Consider the following 25514-nt stretch of genomic DNA (forward strand, 5'->3'; position numbering starts at 1 on the left):
CATTGTATAGAATGTACTGGGCACTCTTTATTAAAGCTCTCTCACAGATGTGGTGTGTATGTACGTTATGGTGGTAAATTGTGTGTATGTGTGTGTCTGTGTGTGTGAGTTGCTCTGCCAATATGGTCAGAATTAATACACTATTAACTGTGCATTTTACAATATTAGTCGGCAGGATGATCAATCATCATCCCTCCTCAAATAAATCTCACCCCAGAGGATCAGTCCTCCAAAGTCTGATTCAAGAATATTTCATAAAAATGTGTTGTGAGAGTCAGGAACAACATTTTATTCTCTCCATGGTATCAGAAGTTCTTTCATTCAACATATTTCCTCCTTATGTCTAACACTGTCCTCTCCAAAGCCCATCAATCCCATCACAAGTTCAACAGGCTGTTCTTCTCTGGGCACCTCGTCCTTATGCCCCTCACTGGCATATAATACCTCAGCTCCTTCCAGAAGCGTGAGGACAAGAAAAGAGAGGGTGAGGAGAGAGGGGGCGAAGCCAGCTCCCCTCTCTTCTCCTCCACCTCCTCTTTTCTCCACCTCCCACACCTCAACCCTTTGGTCCTCCTTGTCCTGCTACTCTTCCACCAGCAGACGGCTCCCTGGCGCTCCCGGAGGTGGCGCACCGACTCAGGGAAGAGGGCCAGCTGTGTAGGGGTGACCTCCTCCAGCTCCACCAGGACCACCTTAAGGGAGCCCTCCAGCAGGGCACGGTGCATGGCCGTCTGACTCTCGAAGCTCTGCCAGGCCTCCAGGACACCGCTGCTGCTGTCACTGTGGCCTCCACTGCAGAACGTAGAGCCAGAGTAGACCAGGAGGAGACGCCGGCTGGCCAGCATGCTCTTCTCCACAGCATCTACTACGGCTAGAGAGGGAGGAGGGAGGAGAAGAAGGCGATGGGGGGCAGGAAGGAGGGAGGAGAAGAGGGAGAGGGGGGCAGGGAGGAGGGAGGAGGGAGGAGAAGAGGGAAGGGGTAAAGGAAGAGGGAGGAGACAAGGGAGCGGGAGGATAAGAAGGAAATGGGGGGCAGGAAGGAGGGGGAGAAGAGGGAGATGGGGGCAGGAAGGAGGGAGGAGAAAAGGGAAAGGGGGAAGGGAGGACAGAGGAGAAGAGGGAGAGAGGGAAATGGAGGAGAAGAAGGTGATGGGGGCAGGAAGGAGGGAGGAGAAGAGGGAGAGGGGGCCAGGGAGGAGGGAGGAGAAGAGGGAGAGGGGGGAAGGGAGGAGGGAGGAGAAGAGGGAGAGGGGGGAAGGGAGGAGGGAGGAGAAGAGGGAGAGGGGGGAAGGGAGGAGGGAGGAGGGAGGAGAAGAGGGAGAAGGGGGTCAGGGAGGAGGGACAAGAAGAGGGAGAGGGGGGCAGGGAGAAGAACAGGGGGAGGGGGAAAGAGAGGATGGAGGAGAAGAGGGAGAGGGGGAAAGGGAGCATGGAAAATGGTTATTAAAACATTGATTTACAATTAAGATGGTTTCAGAAGGTCTTTATGACTTCAGAAAGATTCCACATATTTCATCATCATGCTACATGTGTGCTAATGCCAATGCTATGATAATCTTGTGGAACCTGGAGCCCCAGGGTCGAACCGAGATGTCTTACCTTCCCCTGGTAGGCTGTCCCGGCCCAGTATGAAGAGCCTGTAGCCACACTTCCCCTCCAGAACCTGGGGCAACGTGTGGAGGGCAAACATCTCTGCCTTCCCACAGGCCCTGCCCCCATCCCCATCCCCAAACAGACGGGGGTACGCCACGTACGCATCATACAGCTTCCCATCAGAGTCTGTTGCATGCAGGACAGGGACAGGTAAAACAAAATAGGTGTGTTAGTGCTGGGCTGGAACAAAAGTCTTCATAAACCTGCCTAACAGAGGAGGCTTGGTTATTTATGACACCATAGTTGCTTGTGTTTCATGGTAACATGGCCTATTCAGTGCCTCATATGAAACTTTCTCTCTCCGTTTCCTCTGTGATGGAAAATGCTGTGCTTGTATACTGCAGGTGTGGGATGTGCTACAGTACCTTGCTACATTTGCTACTGATTTTACTTGTGGTCAGGTGGGGAGTGGGAAACAAGCAATGCAACATTCATGTGTGTGTGGGTTTAAATGTGGGCTTGGGGGTTTGTGGGGAGACATGCTGTATCTGCATTTCTGTCTGTATCTGGTGTAGGAATGTATGTTTATGTTAGTGCAAGTTTCCATTTTGTAAATGCACACCATGCAATGAGTCTGCAGATAGTATGTATGTGTGCGTGCGTGTGTGTGTGTGCATGTCTGCGTGTGCGTGCTCAGGTATGTTTCTATTCATGTTTCCTTGAGTGTTCTTGGGCAACATATTTGTGTGGTAAAGTGTCTCTCATTGTGTACCTGTGTTTGTGTAGAGAAGCAGGAACATCCTCCTTAGCGACAGCACAATGTCAATCTTAAAGCGATGGTAAATAACAACACTAACAGTAAACACCAATACCAGACTAGTCAGTAGTACCCCAATAGGGAGCAGGTTGTTTGGATCTGTGCAGAAAAAGAGAGAAGATAGCATTTATAACAGCATTTATAACAGTTTTTACCCAAGGTCAAGCTGACTGGCTTCAATTCTTCAACCTGTTTTTTCAAAAGTGGTGAGGTTGCAGATGTTATAATACACTATCAAAACAAGTAAATGGCCAGGATAATATGTGTGTGATCTCTTCTGAAACATAAAAATGTTATCTTCCAGAAAGTGTTGTCTAACCTGTAGGCTGTAGTGTGAAGGAGGCTGAAGGACTGCCTCTGTCGCTGGAAACCTTACACGTGTAATTGATGTAAAAGTCTTCCTCTTCCACCATCAAGAAAGTCAAATTAAGCTCCAACCATATACCCTCCTTCTCTTCAGACAAGTTCCCCCTTGTGAACACACAATCAAACCATCATGGCCACAGTTCACAAAATAGCAGTGTATGTTATGTTAAGTTCCATTCCAAGCAAACGCTACTGTATGTATTCAGGTATATGGATCCAATTGTAATCTTAGCGCTATACCTGATATGGTTCCAACAGTTTAGATACTATACAGTAGAACATCTATCTGGATGACACAGAATACACGTAAAGACCAACGCCGGAGTAGAGAAGCAGGTACGGGGAGTAAACATTGAATAAGGAACAGACATGGGCCAGCGTCAACACACAGGTAACATGGTGACATATGACAATTAATGCAGCAGCGGGGAAAAGAGCTGGGGAACTGACAGATATAGGGGAGGTAATAACACAGGTGATTGAATCCAGGTGAGTCCAATAATGTGCTGATGCGCGATGAGGTAAGCAGGTGTGCGTAATGATGGTAGCAGGAGTGCACAGTGCTGGGCAGCCTGGCGCGAGAGAGTGGTAGCAGGCGTGACAAGACAGGCTTATTCAGTGCTATGAAAAAGTATTTCTGATTTTCTCTGCAGATTTTTTATACTGAATATTATCAGATCTTCAAACAAAACCTAATATTAGATAAAGAGAACCTGAGTGTACAAAAATAATATATATATACTTATTTCATTTATTTAATTAAAGTTATGCAAGTGTGAAAAGTAATTGCTCCCTTACAGTCTACAACTCATTGTGCAACCTTTAGCTGCAATGACTGCAACCAAATGCTTCCTGTAGTTGTTGATCAGTCTCTCACATCGCTGTGGAGGAATTTTGGCCCACTCTTGCATGCAGAATTGCTTTAACTCAGCGACATTTGTGAGTTTTCAAGCATGAACTGCTCGTTTCAAGTCCTGCCACAACATCTCAACTGGGATTAGATTTGGACTTTGACTTGGCCATTACAAAACTTCACATTTGTTGCTTTTTAACCATTTTCATGTAGACTTGACTGTGTGTTTTGGATCATTGTCTTGCTGCATGACCAAGCTGTGCTTCAGCTTCAGCTCACAGACAGATGGACAGAAAGTTGTTCAGGTTCTGAGGCACAGGGGAATTGGGTGGTGCATAACTTTGATACTTTTTTAAACTTTTATTTGTAAACTCAGGTTCCCTTTATCTAATATTAGGTTTTGGTTGAAGATCTGATAACATTTAGAATCAAAAATATACAAAAAAAGAGCAAATCAGAAAGGCGGCAAATACTTCTTCATGGAACTGTAGAATTCTTACATTGTGTATTGTGATGCTGTTGTGTTGTCTCAACCTACCTTTGTGATTCCTGAAAGACGCGCTCTGAGACATTTTTGGAAATTGAGTTTTCTCTAGAAATCCAATTCAAATTTGCACAATGTTTATTCCCCACACTCGGGACAAACACCCGACACATCTTACTGAAGGAAGAACCTAGGGGGCAAACATTTAATTCTTTATTTGCATCATGAATTAAAGAACTGTACAAACTCACGCACACACACACACACACACACACACACACACACACACACACACACACACACACACACGCACACACACATGCACACACATATACAGTACATGTTCTATAGTGGCTTACTCACCCAAATCTGCTTTGATGATATCATTGGCAGGTTCAACCACTTTGGGCTCCAGGCAATACTCCACTGAAATTATGACAATGATTCATAAACATCATAGTCAGACAGAAAAATGCAGTCACATGACCCTATTGAACACAATCATTTCTAAGCTCTCACAGAGCAAAGTTTCAAAGCAGCCTCTATGAAATCATAACCTCTGATTCAGGGACATGTACTGTACACTGTCATCAGAAAGTATTCACACCCCTTGACCTTTTCCACATTTTGTTGTGTTACAGCTTGAATTTAAAATGGATTACATTTAAATATTTGTATCACTGGCCAACACACAGTATCCCATAGTGTGAAAGTGGAATTATGTTTTTCAAAGTGTTTACAAATTAATAAAATATTTAAAGCTGAAATGTCTTCAGTCAATAAGTATTCAATTCCTTTCTTACGGCAAGCCTAAATACGTTCAGGAGTAAAATGTTGATTAACAAGTCCCATAATAAGTTGCCTGGACTCACTCTGTGTGCAATAATAGTGGTTAACATGATGTTTGAATGACTACCTGATGTCTGTACCCCACACATACAGCACAACTACATGTAAGGTCCCTCAGTCCAGCAGTGAATTTCAAACACAGTTTCTACCACAAAGACCAGGGAGGTTTTCCAATGCCTCGCAAAGAAGGGCAACTATTATTAGATGGGTCAAATAAAAATAAAGCAGACAGTGAATATCCCTTTGAGCATGGTGAAATAAGTTCAGGAGTAAAATTAATTACACTTTGGATGGTTACAGTTTGGATGGTGTTTCAATACACCCATTCACTGCAAAGATACAGGTGTCCTACTTAACTCTGTTGTCAGAGAAAGGAAACTGCTTAGGGATTTCACGATGAGGCCAATGGTGACTTTAAAACAGTTATGGACTTTAATGGATGTGATAGGAAAAAACAGAGGATAGATCAACAACATTGTAGTTACTCCACAATACTAACCTAATTGACAGAGTGAAAAGATGGAAGCCTATACAGAATATAAATATTCTACAACATGCATCCTGTTTGCAATAAGGCACTAAAGTAAATCTACAAAAAAAGTGGCAGAGCAATTCACTTTTTGTCCTGAATACAAAGTCTTATGTTTGTGGAAAATCCAATGCAACACACTACTGACTACCACTCTCCCTATTTTCAAACATAGTGGTCGCTGCATCATGTTATGGGTATGCTTGTAATCGTTAAGGACTGGGGAGTTTTCCATTATAAAAAATACATGGAATTCAGCTAAACACAGGCAAAATCGTGGAGGAAAACCTGGTTCCGTCTGCTTTCCAACAGGTACTAGGAGATGAATTCACCGTTCAGCAAGTCAATAACATTAAACACAAGGCCAAATCTACACTGAAGTTGTTTACAAAGAAGACAGTGAATGTTCCTGTGGGGCCGATTTACAGTTTAGACTTAAATCTGCTTGAAAATCTATGGCAAGACCTGAAAATGGTTGTCTAGCAATGATCAGTAACCAGTTTGACTGAGCTTGAAGAATTTTAAAAACAATAATGGGGAAATGTTGCACAATCCAGGTGTGGAAAGCTCTTAGAGACTTACCCAGAAAGACTCACAGCTATAATCGCAACAAAGGTGATTCTAACATATATTGACTCAGGGAGTTGAATATTTGTGTAATCAGATATATTAGTCTCCTATTTTTTATATATTTCAAAAACATTTTAGAATTTCTGTTACACTTTGACATAACAAAGTATTTTGTGTAAATCGTTAACAAAAAAAGACAATTAAATCCATTTTAATCCCACTTTGAAACACAACAAGATGTGTGAATACTTTCTGAAGTTACTGTATCTCTGTAATGGCTGTGGTAAGGATTGGGGGTATATGGTAATAATTTGATCCTAGCTCTGTGGTTAGGGACAACTTTTGAGCTGTGCCAACAATACTCACCGTTCACCAAACCGTTGATGGTCTCTGAGATCCTGCCGCTGAGCCCTTCCAAGGTAAAGGTCATGGTGCAGGTGTAGAACGCATGGTCCTCAAGGGTGACCATTTCTACTTGGAGTAACTCCATAGCATTGTGACTGACATAGCTAAACCTGTTCCACAAGGGATCATCTTTCACAATGGGTTCACAGTCCTGACAGGGATCAAATAGAAATGCACAGTGAAAGATAGTGGTAATGGAAAATGGCTAGTAGTACAAAATGAATACACAATTACAGATAAGTTCTGATAATGTCTTACCTTAGAAGACCAACTCTCAGAACAATTCAATGCAGTACAATGTGTGAGAGCAATGAACAATGAAAGTGTATATACTGTGTCTGAAGTAACACTGTCTCAAATGTAGTCACTAGTAGCAATAACCCTACATTCATATAGTTTTAAACACAAATTAAGCATACATAAAAATGGACTGAATGACTGAAAATAAAGATTTCAAACAGGCTTTCCAGCATTGTCAGGCATGGGACCAGAAATCCGCCTGGGCAATTCTGACACACCAGACCCTTTTTCCATTGAGGCCCTGACATTGGCCCATTTTCTTTCCTTGAGGCCCCCAAAATGCCAGTTTTTGTCTCTGTGGCCCCCATTCTCAGCCAGATAATTATAATTCTGTACAAAAAAAAACCAAGTTAGACGTTCCCATTGGACCAGCCCATTCGGTATTTTCCCGAAATGCCATTTGGCCAGTCCGCCCCTGCTGTCAGGCGTCCCCTCTCAACACTCTCCTACTGCACTGTCTGTTTACCCCATTGGACTCACCTTGTACCACTGGATGGAGTAATTGTCCACTTCCCTGATATGGTCACTCAATGGGCAGTTCAGGAAAGATGTGGCTGTGTTGGTCAGGACCTGCTGGGCCTTTTCTGGTCGACCGCATTCTTCTGGGTTGGTGTGGTTCACAATCAGTAAGGCCACCTTCTTGTAGCACTCGGTGGGTAGTCTGTTATCAAAGGTAACAGGAAAGATTTACACCACACACTCATATACACACACATATACACACACACAGCAGACAAAAGTATAGCCCCTGCCTCGCAACACACACACACACACACACACACACACACACACGCACATATGCACATATACACACACATATATACACATATACACACACACACACACACACACACACACACACACACACACACACACACACACACACACACACACAGCAGACAAAAGTATAGCCCCTACCTCACAACACACACATAGTCTCCAGCATCCTCCATCGTGATGTTAAAAATCCAGAGTGTCTTCCCCCGCACCAGAGTCTTTCCTGTCTCCCTGGATAGCTCTGTCCCAGTCCTTGGGTCATACCATGAGATGTTATAGGGGTTGCTGCGGTTGTCAGACACGTTGAGGTCCACCAGGGTGGATGTCAACATGGCAGCATCACCGGAAACTGAAAAGACCTGCTCAGTCTCTCGTCCGTTGTCCACACAGAGCTCTGCACACAAAGAGTGTATAGAGTGAAGACAAACATGCAGTACAGGGACTGTTTGAGGACCACCATCTTATTTAATGAGGCCACCTCTTAAAGAACAGAATATATTGGGGAAATGATGCACACCAAAAAAGAATGCAATTATTACACGTGTCATGTAGTATACACAGACAGAGTTTTTACAGAGATGGTCCCTTCAAAATATATCTCTTCACAACAAATTCTCCAGTGTTCATTTTTTTATTAACACTGATGGTGTTAAATCAATACTGAAAGTGTTGAGTCTGTGGACCCATAGACACCAGAACAGTGTTAAATGAACACACTGATTAGTGTAAAGCCTTATTCAAATATTTCCCACAGTGCCTTGCCTTTCGAGGAAATTGTAGAGTTACCACCCGTGAATGTTTTTTTTTGTGACAGAGACACAATTGTTGCATTCATCCATTTTTTGTCACGTAGACTTAAAAAAGTAAGATCCTAAATGAATATGTTGTCATAAAAAATGTATATTTAACACAATGCCAAATGTGTTTCATAAGGCCTTATTTTGCAGGCATAGTTTTAACCAAATACAGGGGCCTGAAACTCATACACGTCACTTTGAACTAAAACCATGCCCATCATCATATTTTCCTGCGATAGAGCATGCTGGGAAATATGATGATGGGCATGGTTTTAGTTCAAAGTTAATTGTTTGTTTCAATATCTGTTTGTGCAGGTACATTGGTACATTGATTGATTAAGTGTTTGTAGCCCATTAGCAACAAATGTAAACCTTTTTTTCTGAGAGTGTAATACAAGGGCCTGAAATCCATGTTTTACAAGCCACATCAGGCCTGCAAATCACATTATGCTGGCTTACAAGGTGATGTGTAATTCCTATTGAAATCCAATCAGTGGGTGGCGATCCAACAGTTTGAAAATGAATTCATCTGCAACCTGCATTCAGAATGACTGCCAGGGTTAGGAACATTAGGAACTAACTGATTTCAACTAAGTGATTGGATTAGTTTAGAAAAATGTATGTAGTTTATCTTTGTGTAGTATACGATAAATCAGTCAATCAATGTACGTGCACAAACATAGATATTGAAACAAACAATTCTAAAATATCAACCTGCAAAACAGCATACGCCGGCCATAGATTTGATTCAAAGTGATGTGCATGAGTTTCAGGCCCCTGTATTAGGGTAAAACTAGGCCCTCAAAATAAGGCCTTATGAAAGACATATGGTATTGTGTTAAATATATATATTTTATGATAACATTCACGGATGATCTCACATAATACTGGGTGAAGTCCATATGACTGAAAATGGATGAATGCAACAACCATGTCTCTGTTAATAACAAATATTGTCATGGATGGTAACTCTACAATTTACTCAGAAGGCAAGACAATCTGGGAAATATTTGAATAAGGCTTTACACTAAGCAGAAAGTTAATTTAACACCGTTCCGGTTTTTATATGGGGTCCATAGACAACACTTTCAGTGTTGATTTAAAGGTCATGAATAGTTAAAATGATGTTTTTCATGAAATTGGATGATATTTGAAGGAAACCAGATCAAATGATGATGATCAAGGTATGAAAAATGACTGTAGATTCTACATTGATAAAGTTTGATCATAAAGTTACTGGTCCCCTCTCCCACGTCAAACACTTAGATTAATTATTTAGGTGACAATGTGACATCACGTTAACTCTTATTTTAATACACCAATGGTACTGTACCATGATATTCCCTTACCTAATTTAAATAACTATCATCTTTTAACCAACATTGGAGAAGACATGTTTGCAGAGGGGCGTGGTTTATATAGCTAGATAGCTACTCTACTGGTGCCAAAATGTGACTGAATGATGTCAGCAAATATAATTACAAGTTTACCCTATTAATCTATGGCAAATATTCTTATATGTTTCCCCTTTCATGTTTGTCTGGTGTTAGCTAGTTACTGGCTAGCCAGGTCTTCAGCCAGCATGGAACAAAAGGGGGGGAAGGGTAGTTTAAAACTGCACGCAGATATTTGCAGCATTGCTTTATAAAATTATATTATTCCATCAACACCCCCCAGAGGTCAGACTTAAGTCATGACAAAGTGAAGGACCATGTTTCTGGATATAGAGCTGTTAACTTGATCCAGTTTAATTCAATCAGTACTTCTAACTGTCCTCGTAACATGGTTGATTGATTTGTTGATTGATTGATTGATGGCTGATGAATTCTGTGGGTAAAGTTCATCCTACTTACCTCCTACTGCCTTGGAGCTGCCAGTGAGACAGAGGAGTGAGAAGAGCAAGAGCTGCAACCTCTGACTCCAATCCATAGCTGAAACAAAGAGACACACAGAATCACTTGTGAGTTTTAGTCACGGATTGCCATAATAGACTCAAATAAACTATTAGAACCAAGGGTCACATCACACTGTCCAAAATCTTCAGCAAGCAAGATGATCTCACATACAATATTATCATGCCTCTTTCTAATCATCCACTGGATCCCTTACTTGTCAACTGAATGTCTTTCTCCCACACAAACACACTCCACAGCTACACAAATTATCCAGTGTTAAATCAACACCGAGAGTGTTAAAATAACACTGAAAGTGTGTACCCCTATAGACACTGGAACATTTTAAATAAACACACTGCTTGGTGTAAAGCCTTATTTTGTATTTATTTTTACTTTTTCCTAGAGTGCATTGCCTTTCAAGTGAATTGTGGAGATACAGTACTATCCGAGACTGTATTTGTTAGTAACAGAGACAGTGTTGTTGCATTCAATAGCTGTCCGAGCAGCTAGCCGATCGCAGCAGCTGTACATAGCCCATCTGTAAATAGCCCATCCAATCTACCTACCTCATCCCCATATTGTTTTTATTTACTTTTCTGCTCTTTTGCACACCAGTATTTCTACTTGCACATCATCATCTGCACATCTATCACTCCAGTGTTCATTTTCTAAATAGTAATTACTTGCTACTGTGGCCTATTTATTGCCTTACCTCCTCACACCATTTGCACACACTGTATATAGACTTTCTTTTTTTCTATTGTGTTATTGACTGTACGCTTGTTTATTCCATGTGTAACTCTGTGTTGTTGTTTGTGTTGTACTGCTTTACTTTATCTTGGCCAGGTCGCAGTTGTAAATGAGAACTTGTTCTCAACTAGTCTACCTGGTTAATTAAAGGTGAAATAAAATAAAAACATCTATTTTCAGTCCAAGGTCCATAAATGGTTTATTATTTAACACAATACAATACATTTTTCATATGGCATAATGTTAAGGGCCTACTCTGAACATAACAATTAAATGTTGAATTAACAATCATTGTTGTAAAATAACCCCAGTGTTGGTGTTAATAACCAGAGTTGAACCAAAACCACACCCATCATAATCATATTTCACAGCGTGCTCTATTTCAGGTTGATTTAAAATTGCAAGTACAATGATTAAGTAATGTCATGCATCTCAAACATAAATGTCATACATTTTCCAAACTAAGCCGACGTGTTACTTGGATTTATTGCGCCAGTTACTGAAATGGTTGTTCCAGTTTAGATGTGTCACGTCCTGACCATGGTAAGCTGTTATTTTCTATGGTAGAGTAGGTCAGGGCATGACAGGGGGGTTTATTCTATGTTTTCTATGTCTATGTTGTTAGGTTCTAGTTTTGGTATTTCTATGTTGGTTTGTTTGGGATGATCTCCAATTAGAGGCAGTTGGTCCTCGTTGTCTCTAATTGGAGATCATACTTAAGTAGGGTTTTTTTCCAATTGGTTTTGTGGGATCTTGTTTTTGTATTGCTCTGTGAAGCCTACAGAACGTGACATTCGTTTTTCCTTTGTTTATTGTTTTGTCTAGTGTTCTGAGTTAGAATAAATATTTATTATGAGCACTCAACACGCTGCACCTTGGTCTACTCCTTACGGCGAGCGTCACAAGATGCTTTAGGTCAGGTATTCCCAAACTGGGGTATGTACAATGCCGTCGGGGGTACGCCAAATATAAATGTGATTCACATTTTCAAACAGTCCATTTATATTTTCCAACGGGGCTATACACTTGGGTGAGGTTTCGTTCTCACCTTAGTAGCCTCGTTTCAGTGCCAAAAATAAAATTAAACCATCTAGTGTTCAGCGAAATAACAACACGATGTCAAATACAGGTAGCCTAGTCAAATAATTAACATCCAATCACATTAACCGTTACTCTCTCGCGGGAATTCCAATACCAGTCCGTATGTAGTCAAACGTAGCTGCTGCTCATTCCGTTTGCTCGAAAATGGATAAATGGTTAAAAAAAAGTAAGGTCCGCATCCATAGAGACACATAGCAGCAGTACTACACCTGCACCTGTCGACAACACAAGCTGTTCTGCTTCCACAAGCACATCCAATGCTAGCATCAGTAATTCTGCATTTGTTGTTAGCCCAGCTAGCATGGACACTGACAGTTGTGAATCTGATGCAGCCGAAGAGTTACTCCCCCCTTACCCGGGAAAGCACCGAACAACAGACAGGGACGTTGGACCATCCAAGAGGCGCAAATATGATGAACTACATTGATTTGGTGTTCACTTATATTGGGAGTAGTGCATTTCCTCAGCCACAGTGTGTTATATGTGCAAAAGTACTATCTCACAACTCGATGAAACCTTCACTCTTGCGCAGACATTTAGAAACAAAACATGCCAAACTTAAAAATAAGCCACGGGAGGTTTTGAGCGAGAATTAAGATGACTTTCGAGTAGTAAAACAATAGATACAATTAATAAGAATTTGTTCTAAACTGACATACCTAGTTAAATAAAGATAAAATAAAAAAAGAAGGAGCTAGAAGCATCTTATATGGTGAGCTACCGAGTGGCTAGGACAGGCAAGCCCCATACTATTGTGGAGGACTTAATTCTTCCTGCTGCTGCGGATATGTTTGGGACAATGCTGAGGGAAAAGGCCCCAAAAACTATACAGACAATGTCTGCATCAAACAACACTGTTTCACAACGCATCCGTGACATGGCAGGAGATGTTTTGAAACAATTACTGCTTCGCATACAAGCCAGTGAATTCTATGCGTTACAGCTGGATGAGTCAGCAGATGTGGCGGGCCTGGCACAGCTCCTGGTATTTGTCCGTTACGTTTATGGGGGGTCAATTAAGGAAGACATCCTCTTCTGCAAACTACTGGAAACCAGGAGAGGATCTTTTTTAAGTACTGGACAGCTTTGTGACATCAAATGGCCTTTGGTGGTCAAGAAGTGTTGGTATCTGTACTGATGGAGCAAAAGCCATGACAGGGAGACATAGTGGAGTGGTAACGGGAGAACAAGCAGTTTCTCCCGATGCCACTTGGGTACACTGCAGCATCCACCGAGAGGCTCTAGCTGCCAAGGGAATACCTGACAGCTTGAAAGACGTTTTGGACACTACAGTGAAAATGGTTGACTTTGTTATAGCAAGGCCCCTAAACTCTTGTGTAGTTTCTGCATTATGCAGTGATATGGGAGGCGACCATGTAACACTTTTACAACATACAGAATAGTGCTGCTTATCAAGGGGCAAAGTACTGACATGTTTTCTTGAATTGAGAGATGAGAATAAAGTGTTCTTTACTGATCATAATTTTCCCTTGTCTGACCGCTTGCATGATGACGAGTTTCTCACACGACTGGCCTATCTGGGTGACATTTTTTCTCGCCTGAATGATCTGAATCTAGAATTACAGGGACTCTGCAAATATATTCAATGTGCAGGACAAAATTGAGGCTATGATTAGGAAGTTGGAGCTCTTTTCTGTCTGCATTAACAAGGACAACACACAGGTCTTTCCATCATTGTATGTTTTTTTGTGTGCAAATCAACTCAAGCTTACGGACAATGTCAAATGTGATATAGGAAAGCACCTGAGTGAGTTGGGTGTGAAATTACGCAGGTACTTTCCCAAAACGGACAACACAGACAACTGGATTCATTATGCCTTTCATGCCCGCCTCCAGTCCACTTACCGATATCTAAACAATAGAGTCTCATCGAAATTGCAACAAGCGATTCTGTGAAAATTGAATTTAATCAGAAGCTACTGCCAGATTTCTGGATTGGACTGCGTTCAGAGTATCCTGCCTTGGCAAATAGCACTGTTAAGACACTAATGCCCTTTGCAACCACGTACTTATGTGAGAGTGGATTCTCGGCCCTCACTAGCATGAAAACTAAATACAGGCACAGACTGTGTGTGGAAAATGATTTAAGACTGAGACTCTCCAATACAACACAACATTGCAGAGTTATGTGCATCCTTTCAAGCACACCCATCTCATTAACCTGTGGTGAGCTATTCACAATTTTCAATGAACAAATAAGGTTTTATATGTAAGATGGCTAAATAAAGAGCAAAATCATTTAATATATTATTATTTGTGCCCTGGTCCTATAAGAGCTCGTTGTCACTTCCCACGAGCCGGGTTGTGAGAAACTCTCACTCATTCTTATGTTTCATAAATGTGTCATATAGTGTGCATATGGCAGGCTTACAATGATGGCAAAAACAACATTTGAGAGTGCGCTGACCCTGGTGCTAGAGCGGGTACGCAGCTGGAGGTTGAATGTTTTTACGGGACTATAAAAAGGTTGGGAACCACTGCTTTAGGTAGTCTCATATTGGACTGGGACCGCAGACCGCTGCCGGAAGCTCTGGACCGCAGGCCGTCGCCAAAGACTCTGGACTGCAGGCCGTCGCCAAAGACTCTGGACCGCAGGCCATCGCCAAAGACTCTGGACCGTGGAACGTCGCTGGAGGGTCCTGACCGCGGACCGTCTCAGGAAGTTCCAGACCGCGGGCCGTCTCAGGAGGTTCCGGACTGGGAACTGTCGCCGGAAGCTCCGGACTGGGAACTGTCGCTGGAAGCTCCGGACTGGGAACTGTCGCCGGAAGCTCTGGACTGGGAACTGTTGCCGGAAGCTCTGGACTGGGAACTGTCGCCGGAAGCTCTGGACTGGGAATGCGCACTGGAGGCCTGATGCGTGGGGCCGGCACATGTGGCGCCAGACTAGTAACACGCACCTCAGGGCAAATGCGGGGAGCAGGAACAGGACACCCCGGACTGGGCAGGTGTGCTGAAGGCCTGATGCGTGGGGCTGGCACAGGTGGCGCCAGACTAGTGACAGGCACCTCAGGGCAAGTGCGGGGAGCAGGAACAGGACACACCGGACTGGGAATGCGCACTGGAGGCCTGATGCGTGGGGCTGGCACAGGTGGTGCCAGACTGGTAACACACACCTCAGGGCGAGTGCAGGAAGCAGGAACGGGACACCCCGGACTGGGCAGGCGCACTGGAGGCCTGATGCGTGGGGCTGGCGCAGGTGGCACCAGACTGGTAACATGCACCTCAGGGCAAGTGCGAGGAGCAGGCACAGGGCGTACCAGGCTGGATAGACTCACTGGAGGCCGGGTACGTGGGGCAGGCACAGGATATACTGGGCCTTGGAGGCGCACTGGAGGTCTCAAGCGTAGAGCTGGCACAACCCGTCCTGGCTGGATGCTTACTTTCGCCCGGCAAACGCGGAGCGCTGGCACAGGACGCACTGGGCTGTGAATGCGCACTGGCGACACAGTGCGCATCACCGCATAACACGGTGCTTGCTTCGTCACTCGCACCCCACGGTAAGCACGGGGAGTTTGCTCAGGTCTCCACCCTGACTCTGCCAATCTCCCCGTGTGCCTCCCCAATTTTTTTGGGGGGGGCTGCCTCTCGCACTTGCCTCGTGGTTGGTATAATGCCTCGTAATATCTCCGCTCCGCTTTCGCTGCCTCAATCTCCTCTTTAGGATGTCGATACTCCCCAGCCTGCCTCCAGGGTCCTTTCCCGTCCAGTATCTCCTCCCAAGTCCACTGGTCCATTACACGCTGCTTGGTCCTTTGGTGGTGGGAGATTCTGTCACAGCCGTCGTAGGAAGGAGAGGACCAAAGTGCAGTGTGTGTCGTTCCCCATTTTATTTTCACTGTGAAACTATGCATGCATATAAATAAACTGAATAACAAAACAACAAACCGTGATGCAGAGGTGAAACATACACTAACTCAAAGACAATCTCCCACAAAGCCAGCTGGGAAAAAAACCCTACTTAAGTATGATCTCCAATTAGAGACAACGAGGACCAGCTGCCTCTAATTGGAGATCATCCCAAACAAAACCCAACATATAAATACAAAACTAGAACCTGACAACATAGAAAACTACACTAGAACACCCCCCTGTCACGCCCTGACCTACTCTACCATAGAAAATAACAGCTTTCTATGGTCAGGACGTGACAATTTGGTAAAAGACCAAGTCCATATTATGGCAAGAACAGCTCAAATAAGCAAAGAGAAATGACAGTCCATCATTACTTTAAGACATGAATGTCAGTCAATCTGGATCATTTCAAGAACTTTGAAAGTTTCTTAAAGTGCAGTCGCAAAAACCATCAAGCGCTATGATGAAACTGGCTCTCATGAGGACCGCCACAGGAAAGGAAGCCTCAGAGTTATCTCAGCTGCAGAGGATAAGTTCATTAGATTTACCAGACTACCAAATCAATGCTTCACAGAGTTCAAGTAACAGACACATCTCAACATCAACTGTTCAGAGGACACTGCGTGAATCAGGCATTCATGGTTGAATTGCTGCAAAGAAACCACTACTAAAGGACACCAATAGTAAGAAGAGACTTGCTTGGGCAAAGAAACATGGGCAATGGACATTTCACCATTGGAAATATGTCCTTTGGTCTGATGAGTCCAACTGTGAGATTGTTGGTCCCAACAGCCATGTCTTTGTGAGACGCAGAGTAGGTGAACGGATGATCTCCGCATGTGTGGTTCCCACCGTGATTCATGGAGGAGGAGGTGTGATGATGTGGGGGTGCTTTGCTGGTGACACTGTCTGTGATTTATTTAGAATTCAAGGCACACTTAACCAGCATGGCTACCACAGCATTCTGCAACTATATGCCATCCCATCTGATTTATGCTTAGTGGGACTATCATTTGTTTTTCAACAGGACAATAACCCAACACACCTCCAGGCTGTGTAAGGGCTATTTGACCAAAAAGAGAGTGATGGAGTGTTGCATCAGATCAACCGACCTCAACCCAATTACATTTGACATATTTTAGTCATTTAGCAGACGCTCTTTTCCAGAGCGACTTACAGTAGAGAATGCATACACTTCATGCATTTAAAAAAAATAAAAAATTGTACTGGCCCCCCGTGGGAATTGAACCCACAACCCTGGCATTGCAAACACCATGCTCTACCAACTGAGCCACAGGGAAGCTATTGAGATAGTTTAGGATGAGATGGACTGCAGAGTGAAGGAAAAGCAGCCAAAAGTGCTCAGCATATGTGGGAACTCCTTCAAGACAGTTGGAAAAGCCTTCCAGGTGAAGCTGGTTGAGAGAATGCCAAGAGTGTGCAAAGATGTCGAAAAAGGCAGAAGGGTGGCTTCACTACTTTAAAGAGTCCTAAATATATTTTGATTTGTTTAACACTTTTTTGGATACTACATGATTCTATATGTGTTATTTCATAGTTTTGATGTCTTCACTATTATTATACAATGTAGAAAATAGTGAAAATAAAGAAAAACCCTTGAATGAGTAGGTGTGTCCAGACTTGACTGGTACTGTGTGTATATATATATATATATAGGGGGGCGGAGCTAGCATGTTGGAGTGAACGGCTGTGTGTGAGAGGCTCCTGCAACTTTTTAGCAAAATAATCTAATTTAACCTACTTTATTGCACTTTTTACAACAAGCGTTTCTTTCTAATACAATATTGTAACTTTCTATGTGGAAATGCCGAGTAATAAGCGACCAAAGGACAATAAATCCACTTCGGAGGCCTACTCCCCGCCAAACAACGAGACAGACATGGCGGAAGGCACAGGTAACAACGTGGCACTTACAGAACTTACCCGCGCTCTGGGAGAACTACGTGTTGCTATAGCTGAGGATCTTAAGGCTACTATTGCTGAACTGGACACTAAAATTGAGAGCACCATTCGAACGGTCGCCTCGCAGGGCCAGAGTATTGTGGACCTTGAGAAAGCCTCTGAATTCAACGCTGGTAGGATCGACGAGTTGGAGAAGCTATGCACGTCATTGCAGGATAGTGTGCAGAGGCTTTCTGTGAAAGTGGTCGACCTGGAGGGCCGATCCAGACGTCACAACCTTCGCGTTGTTGGGCTGGCAGAGGGGATAGAGGCGGGCTCTCGCCCCACCGACTTCTTCGCCAAGCTATTGAAGGATGCAATGGGATCGGATGTTTTGGCTTCAGATCCCCAACTGGACCGTGCACATCGCGCCCTTGTCCCAGTGCCTCGACCGGGCCAACGTCCTCGCCCAGTAATCATCTGTTGTCACAATTTCAAGACCAAGGATCTTATCCTGCGCGAGGCTCGACTGAGGGGCAACCTGTTACATAAAGGGCACCCCTTCCGTGTCTACGAGGATTATGCGCCCGATGTGGCAAAGCACCGCGCCGGCTACAGAGATGTCATGACCAAACTCTACAAACTCCATCTTCGCCCAGCCTTGCTCTTCCCTGCAAGACTAAGAATTACCCCGCCTTCCGGAGAGAAGATTTGGCTCTCCTCGGTTTTGGACGCAGAGAAGTTTATCCGGGAATATACGCCAATCCCCCGTACAGGTTAGAGTGCCTTGTCATTGTGTGTTAGGGTCTGCTCATGGACTCGAACCCATACTATACCATAACGGGTGAAACCGTACTAAACGGTCTCGACAGGGCCTGCCGAACATGTAACACGCTGAGCTGACCAATGGAGGGCGGTTAGAGCTCTCATTTAACGTCAGTTTCACTTTAATTCCGACTGGGTTCGGGGTGGTGCCTGTTTGGGAGGCCTTCCAGGTCTGATCATTGACACTTTCGGATGGATATACTTATGTTCCCCCATTTTTGTTTTGTTTCGTTATTTATTTTTCAATTCTTACATTATTCCTATTACCATACCAGTTAGTTATTGCTTGCGGGGGTCTGGGGGTGATGGCTGGGAAGGGGCAGACGCAAACACCTGGATTGCAAGTTGATGTTTTGTGCTGTTCTGCCTTTGTCATAGCCTGGCCCGCTCTCACGATTAGATTCCCACCAGACCTCCGTGGTGCTTGTGTCTGTGTAGGTGTGCGTACATATAATTACTATGTGTACTTTATTATTATTATTCTCTCTTAGCATTTTAGTATTAGGTATGTGTATATTTTAAATTAGTGTAGATTACTATTCTGGGGTGGGTATGTAGATGTATGTGTGTGTGTGTGTGTGTGTGTCTGTATATATATTTTTTTTAATATTTATTTCTATAAGTATATATTTTTGGTTGTATGTGTATGAACGTGTGTACGTGTGTGTATGTGTATGCACGTGTGTACGTATGTGGGTATGCGTGTATATACTTGCGCATGGGTGTGTGTAGGTAGGTGTGCATGTGTGTATATATGTGCACGTGTGTGTGTGTATGTATGTATGTATGTATATGTACAAGTGTGTGTATGTATGTATGTATGTAGGTATGTATGTATGTATATGTACATGTGTGTGTATGGATGTGTGTATATAGGTATGTATGTGTGTATGTATGTATATGTGTGTGTATGTATGTGTGTGTATGTATGTGTGTATGTATGTATATATATATATCACTATTGTTTTTTTAGTTATTAAAAAGATAATTTTTTAAATTTTATTTAGAAGGGAAAAAAAATGTGTTTTTATTATTATTATTTTTTTATTTATTTTTATTTATTTATTTTTTTTACATTTTATTGGGGGGTATATTCAATTTATCAAAATCCTTGTTCCCATCTCCTAACCCACAATATGTAATTGTACTGCTGTCTATGTCGGTTGCTGATGGTTTATGTTTAGACCGGCATTGCTTAGCAATGTAATCTTGTGATGCTATATCTTGCTTATCTCAGGGATTGACCCAAGATGAAGCTTAAGTGCACAATATGTTTAAGTTGCAACTTATTCTGTTTAGGTTTATTAGATGCTAATTGAACACTTTATTCGCGGGAGCCTCCTCAGTTCAGATGTTAGTAGAAGTTCTAGGATAATGAGAGGTGAACGTATAGTTGGGATTTTATTTTTGTTTTACCTCTTGTTCGAGGTCGCGCCGTGCTTTTTTGGCATCGGCCAGACAATGTGTTTATTATTTTTATTTTCATGTTTTTTTCTCTCCTTTTTGTGTATGCCTGTTAAATGTGGGTTGATGGGAGGGGTAAATTTTGGGGAAAGTAGGGGAACAGGGTGGAAAGTAAAGGTGCTTGCAGGGGGGGAGGGGTGGGTTGGATACTGCTCGGGTGTAGGTGCTACATATGCTGATCATGATGGTTTGGTGCGCTTTCTTACCTTTTTAGTAACTTACATGCTATGCAGGCCACCATAGGAACTACAAATGAGAGGAGGGCGGGGCTTACATTCACTTCCTGGAATGTCAAGGGTTTAAATGAACCAATTAAGAGAGGCAAGGTCCTAGCCCACTTGAAAGCACTCTCGTCTGATATTATATTTTTGCAAGAAACCCATCTGAAAAACAATTCTCATAACAGACTTAAATGTAAGTGGGTGGGGCAAGTGTATCACTCTAACTTCTCTGCCAAAACGAGAGGCACAGCGATTCTGGTACGGAAAGGAATTCCCTTTCAACATAAAACCACTATTGTGGACAAAGAGGGTCGTTATGTGATCGTAATAGGAGAGATCCACTCTACTTCTGTAACTCTACTAAATATCTATGGGCCAAACATTGATAACCCCTCTTTTTTCAAAAGAGTCCTTGCCCTGATTCCAGATATCTCCCATACTAACCTGGTCATTGGAGGGGACCTTAACTGTGTGCTAGACCAATATTTGGATAGATCCTCTACCCGGCGAACCCCTACCTCCTATTCAAGTGAATTCTTGAATACCTACATAAAAAATTCGAACTTATTTGATATATGGAGGATCTCTAACCCTACGGGTAGGGAGTACTCCTTTTACTCTCATGTTCACAATGTTTATACTCGAATTGACTACTTTTTGGTTGATGCTAAACTACTCCCCTATACCTGTAATGTGAGGTATCATGATATTATGATCTCTGACCACAGTCCACTCACCTTCTCCCTGAGATTGGGTGACATCGTACCAGACGAGAGGGTCTGGAGGTTGAATCCTCAGCTCCTCACTGAACCAACATTCTGTGAACATCTTAAAGATCAAATTAAATTTTTCTTTGATACCAACGACAACACAGAGACTTCCCCAGCATTATTGTGGGAAACACTGAAGGCTTATTTGAGAGGCTGTATCATCTCCTTTCAGACTGCCAGGAGTAGGCAAAACAGAAGAGAATTGGTAGAACTGGAGGGACAAATTCACTTACTGGATAGGGAGAATGCTAGACACCCATCTAGGGAGAAACATAAAAAAATGATGTCTTTAAAATTTAAATACAATCAGATCCTCTCTGCTAAAATTGCTAAATCTTTTCTCTATGCCAAGCAAAAATATTTTGAGTTTGGTGACAAACCACACAAACTACTCGCCAGACAACTTTGTAAGAATGTGAGTGACCGTATGATTCACAAAGTTAAATCTGCATCTGGGGAATTACTCTCTTCCCCCAGAGACATAAATGACAGATTCCGTCAGTTTTATGAGACTTTATATACATCTAAAGCGGACCCTAACCCCTTAATTATGCAAAACTTTTTGGAGAACTGTAATCTTCCTGCCCTGAACCAGGAAGACTCTAACTTCCTGAATAAGGAAATATCTCTTGAAGAAATTACAGAAACAATAAAATCTCTAAAGAGTGGCAAGACCCCGGGCCCAGATGGATACCCGAGTGAATTCTACAAAACATTCAGCAACATGCTCTCTCCCTACCTACACAAAATGTTGGTTCAGGCCAACGAGGATGGAGTGCTCCCATCCACTTTGGATGAGGCGTTTATTACAGTTATACATAAGAAGGGTAAGGATCCGGAAGAGGTAGGGTCATACAGACCAATATCCCTCCTTAATACAGACCAAAAGATTTTAGCAAAAACTTTGGCTAACAGGCTGAGCACTTTAATTGGCAAATTGGTCCATTCAGACCAGACCGGCTTTATCCCTAACAGAAACTCATTCTTCAATCTCAGGCGCCTATTCAACATTATGTATTCTCAGAGGTTACCTAACGTGGACCTAGCCGTTATATCTCTTGACGCTGAAAAGGCCTTTGACCAAGTTGAGTGGCCCTATCTATTCAAGGTCCTACAGAAATTTAATATTGGAGATGGGTTCATAAAGTGGATCCAGCTTTTATATAGGAAGCCCTGTGCGAGAATACTCACTAACCAATCATTGTCGCCCCGATTTAACCTTCACAGAGGGACAAGGCAGGGTTGTGCGCTGTCGCCTATGCTCTTCGCTCTAATTATTGAACCTCTCGCTCAAGCGAGCGATCAGATCTCACGCAGCAATATACGGCTATAATACTAAACATACTCTAAATAAGATTTCCCTATACGCAGATGACATTCTCCTCTATGTAACAGAACCCCAAGATAGTATTCCAGCTATTCTGGAGGTGATTAATTTGTTTGGTACCTTCTCGGGATACAGAATAAATTGGAACAAGAGTGAATTAATGCCCATTCGGTTGCAAAACACCTCCTGGCTAGAACATCTTCCACTTAAGCTATCTTCAGATACATTTACCTACCTTGGAATTGTAGTTACCAAACAATACTCCTTACTATTTAAAGAGAATTTCCCCTCTCTGATGCAAAAACTTAAGGCAAACATACAATTTTGGAGAACTCTCCCAATTTCTCTGCTCGGAAGAATTAATGCCATTAAAATGGTCTTCCTCCCACAACTGCTCTACCTATACCAGAACATCCCAATATTCATACCTAAAGCCTTTCATAAACAACTGGACTCTATTATCAATCCTTTCATCTGGGATTATAAAACACACAGGATAGGTAAAAAACACCTCTGTAAATCCAAGCTGGAAGGAGGATTGTCTCTCCCAAACTTTATATTTTACTACTGGGCCGCCAACCTCCGCGCTGTTACGTTTCTGCTGGATGACGCACTCCCGCCACCCAGCTGGCTTAGTATGGAGCGAGAGGAGTGCCACCCCTTCTCTATTGGTGCTGTGATTCTGTCACCTGTCAATCTGGAGATGTCACTTTACCGTAACAATCCTATTATACATAGCACAGTCCGAATCTGGAAGCAAATTAAAGTCCACTTTGATCTTAGACCAATATCATTCATGCTTCCTGTTGCCAGGAATCCCTCCTTTGCCCCCTCTAACCTCGATAACACCTTTGAGCGGTGGGGAGAGTTGGGGATAAGTACCATAGGGGATTTATATATAGGGGGAACCTTTGCTTCCTTTGAATCGCTGAGGGAAACTTATAATCTTCCCAGAAGTAACTTTTTCAGATACCTACAGATTAGAGACTATGTTAGAAAATACCTCCCAACATTTGGGAATGCTAAACCTTCCATGTTTGACGGATGCATAAAAATATGCCCCACCTCAGACAAACTGATATCTCGTATATATGATGCTTTTCAATCTGTTAGCGCACCCTCTACTGATGCCATTAAGGCAAAATGGGAGGAAGAACTAGGGACTGACATTTCGGTGGCAGACTGGGAAGATAGCTTGGTGTATATCCACACCTGCTCCATTAACTCCAGACATCGTCTCATACAATTCAAGGTACTACACAGATTACACTACTCCAAAACCAAACTGCATAGGATATTTCCTGGTACATCCCCTATGTGTGATAAATGTCAGGCTGAGCAGGGTACACTTCTCCACTGCTTTGCCCTATGCTCTAACTTGTATGGGTATTGGTGTGGAATTTTGGGGTCCTCTCTGAAGTTCTGGAGACTTCAATAGACCCAGACCCGCTTCTGATAATCCTGGGAGTGTCCGATTCCCTAAACGGATTAACCAACTCCCAAAAACAACTCATCTCTTACAGTCTCATTTCGGCAAAAAAATTAATCTTGTTCTTTTGGAAAAAGAGGGAAGCGCCCTCTACCAAATTATGGCTCAGCGAATTGGCAAATACTGTACACTTAGAAAGAATTAGATATATTTTGAACAATAAATTATCAACATTTGATCAAATCTGGCAGCCTTTCCTCTCTTACTTGGACCAGGCGGCGCTGTGAATTTGCACTTAACGCACTCTCAATTGTCATGCGGTAATCTACCTTTGGGCAGCGTGTGCTGGCCCCGCCACCCGAGCAGTTGGGAGGGGAATAGGGTGGAATAAGGGGGGATAAAGTGTGGTATAAGTGGGGGGGCTACATCAACCTTTTTTTTTTTTTTTTTCTTTTTTCTTTCTACCTGTCCTTGTTTTGTATGTCTTGTTTTGTAATATTTGTTTTGTGCCCAGAACTCTGGGTCTTTTGGTTAATGTCTGCTCTCTTATGTTTAGATAAGAACTGTAAACTTGTCTTTTATACCTATACACCATTCTTGTGTATGTGTTCAATAAAAAATATTTGAACAAATTTAATATATATAATATATATATATATGTGTATATATATATATATATATATATATATATATATATATATAGTATATAAAAATGTAATCTATTGGCCAAATTCAGCTAGTGAGCCTCCAGTTTGGGAACCATGATATACACACACATTCACACGCATTACATACTCATACATAAATAACACACACACGCATACCGACAACACAAACACAGCTATACCGACACAACACAAACACACACACTTTTACACTCATCATAGCTTAATCGTAGGGACCACAAACCTTACTATAGTCAGTCTGTTGTGGTAGCAAGGTGGGCCTCATGACATAGCTGCTGGACCATTCTGGATAACACTTTACTCTATTATCAGAACTAATTTGAAACCTGCTGTTAATCCTTCCTAATGGCCACATACATAATAAGCCCAAGTCTACCAATAGTTTGTAGTAACAATTGCAGTACCTATATGAATACATTTACCTTCTTAGAGATGATAAACCAAAGGTGCTCCTCTTCACTTCGTTTCACACGGAGGGGTTTCAGGTTTGCCGAAGTGTAATTTTAAGTTAAACTCTTTAGGTTGACAAAACAATGCTGTGGGTTGTTTTCTTGAGGTGTGAAACCTCAGCTGGATTTTCCCTCATTGGATTTGAGAATCCCCAGTCCTAACCAAACAGAGGTACAGGAGTGAGACAGAAGATGTTTGATACCCACACCTTTTAGGGGCCCTGCCTTCTCTCTTAGAGCTAGGAAGTGACTTCTACCTCAGAGATTCACAGCAACATCATGTAGATGCACTTCTTGGAACCTATTGTGCAGTCACACAACCACGGGTGCACATGGACTCTCGCTCAAACACAGGTGTGGGGAAACTATGCAACCACCAACTTTCATTTTAGTCTTGCTGATCTCAATGGAAGTAGGTCAACTTAAATGTATGAATCCAGCAATAGATAAAACACTACCCAAATAATGTTTGTATATGG

General features: G+C 42.7%; 1 protein-coding gene across 2 annotated transcripts; it reads right to left on the reverse strand.

The window, feature by feature from the left end:
* Positions 1-25299, reverse strand: LOC115155671 (interleukin-1 receptor type 1). 2 transcript variants are annotated; one of them, XM_029702539.1, is made up of 11 exons: positions 25009-25299; positions 10194-10271; positions 7685-7937; positions 7247-7427; positions 6428-6617; positions 4477-4539; positions 4168-4303; positions 2730-2881; positions 2366-2509; positions 1600-1779; positions 1-871 (listed from the first exon to the last, which is right to left on the reverse strand). In XM_029702539.1, exons 2-11 carry the CDS (start codon positions 10267-10269, stop codon positions 378-380), a joined length of 1869 nt encoding a protein of 622 aa, XP_029558399.1. In that variant the 5' UTR covers positions 10270-10271; positions 25009-25299; the 3' UTR covers positions 1-377. The 2 variants fall into 2 exon arrangements, with proteins under 2 accessions (XP_029558399.1, XP_029558400.1); XM_029702540.1 differs by lacking the exon at positions 25009-25299 and adding an exon at positions 21112-21145.
* Between the last annotated feature and the right edge of the window lie 215 nt (positions 25300-25514).

This window comes from Salmo trutta, chromosome 20, assembly GCF_901001165.1.
Source record: "Salmo trutta chromosome 20, fSalTru1.1, whole genome shotgun sequence".
NCBI classification, from domain to species: Eukaryota; Metazoa; Chordata; class Actinopteri; order Salmoniformes; family Salmonidae; genus Salmo; species Salmo trutta.

Bases quoted from the DNA above. Each gene is read 5' to 3' on its own strand.
- LOC115155671 (XM_029702539.1), bottom strand. From the start codon at position 10,269: ATGGATTGGAGTCAGAGGTTGCAGCTCTTGCTCTTCTCACTCCTCTGT. The intron at 7,938-10,193 runs GTAAGTAGGATG...CTTTGTGTGCAG, and splicing joins CAGCTCCAAGGCAGTAGGAG to AGCTCTGTGTGGACAACGGA. The intron at 2,882-4,167 runs GTAGGTTGAGAC...TGTGTTCACAAG, and splicing joins GTCTTTCAGGAATCACAAAG to GGGGAACTTGTCTGAAGAGA.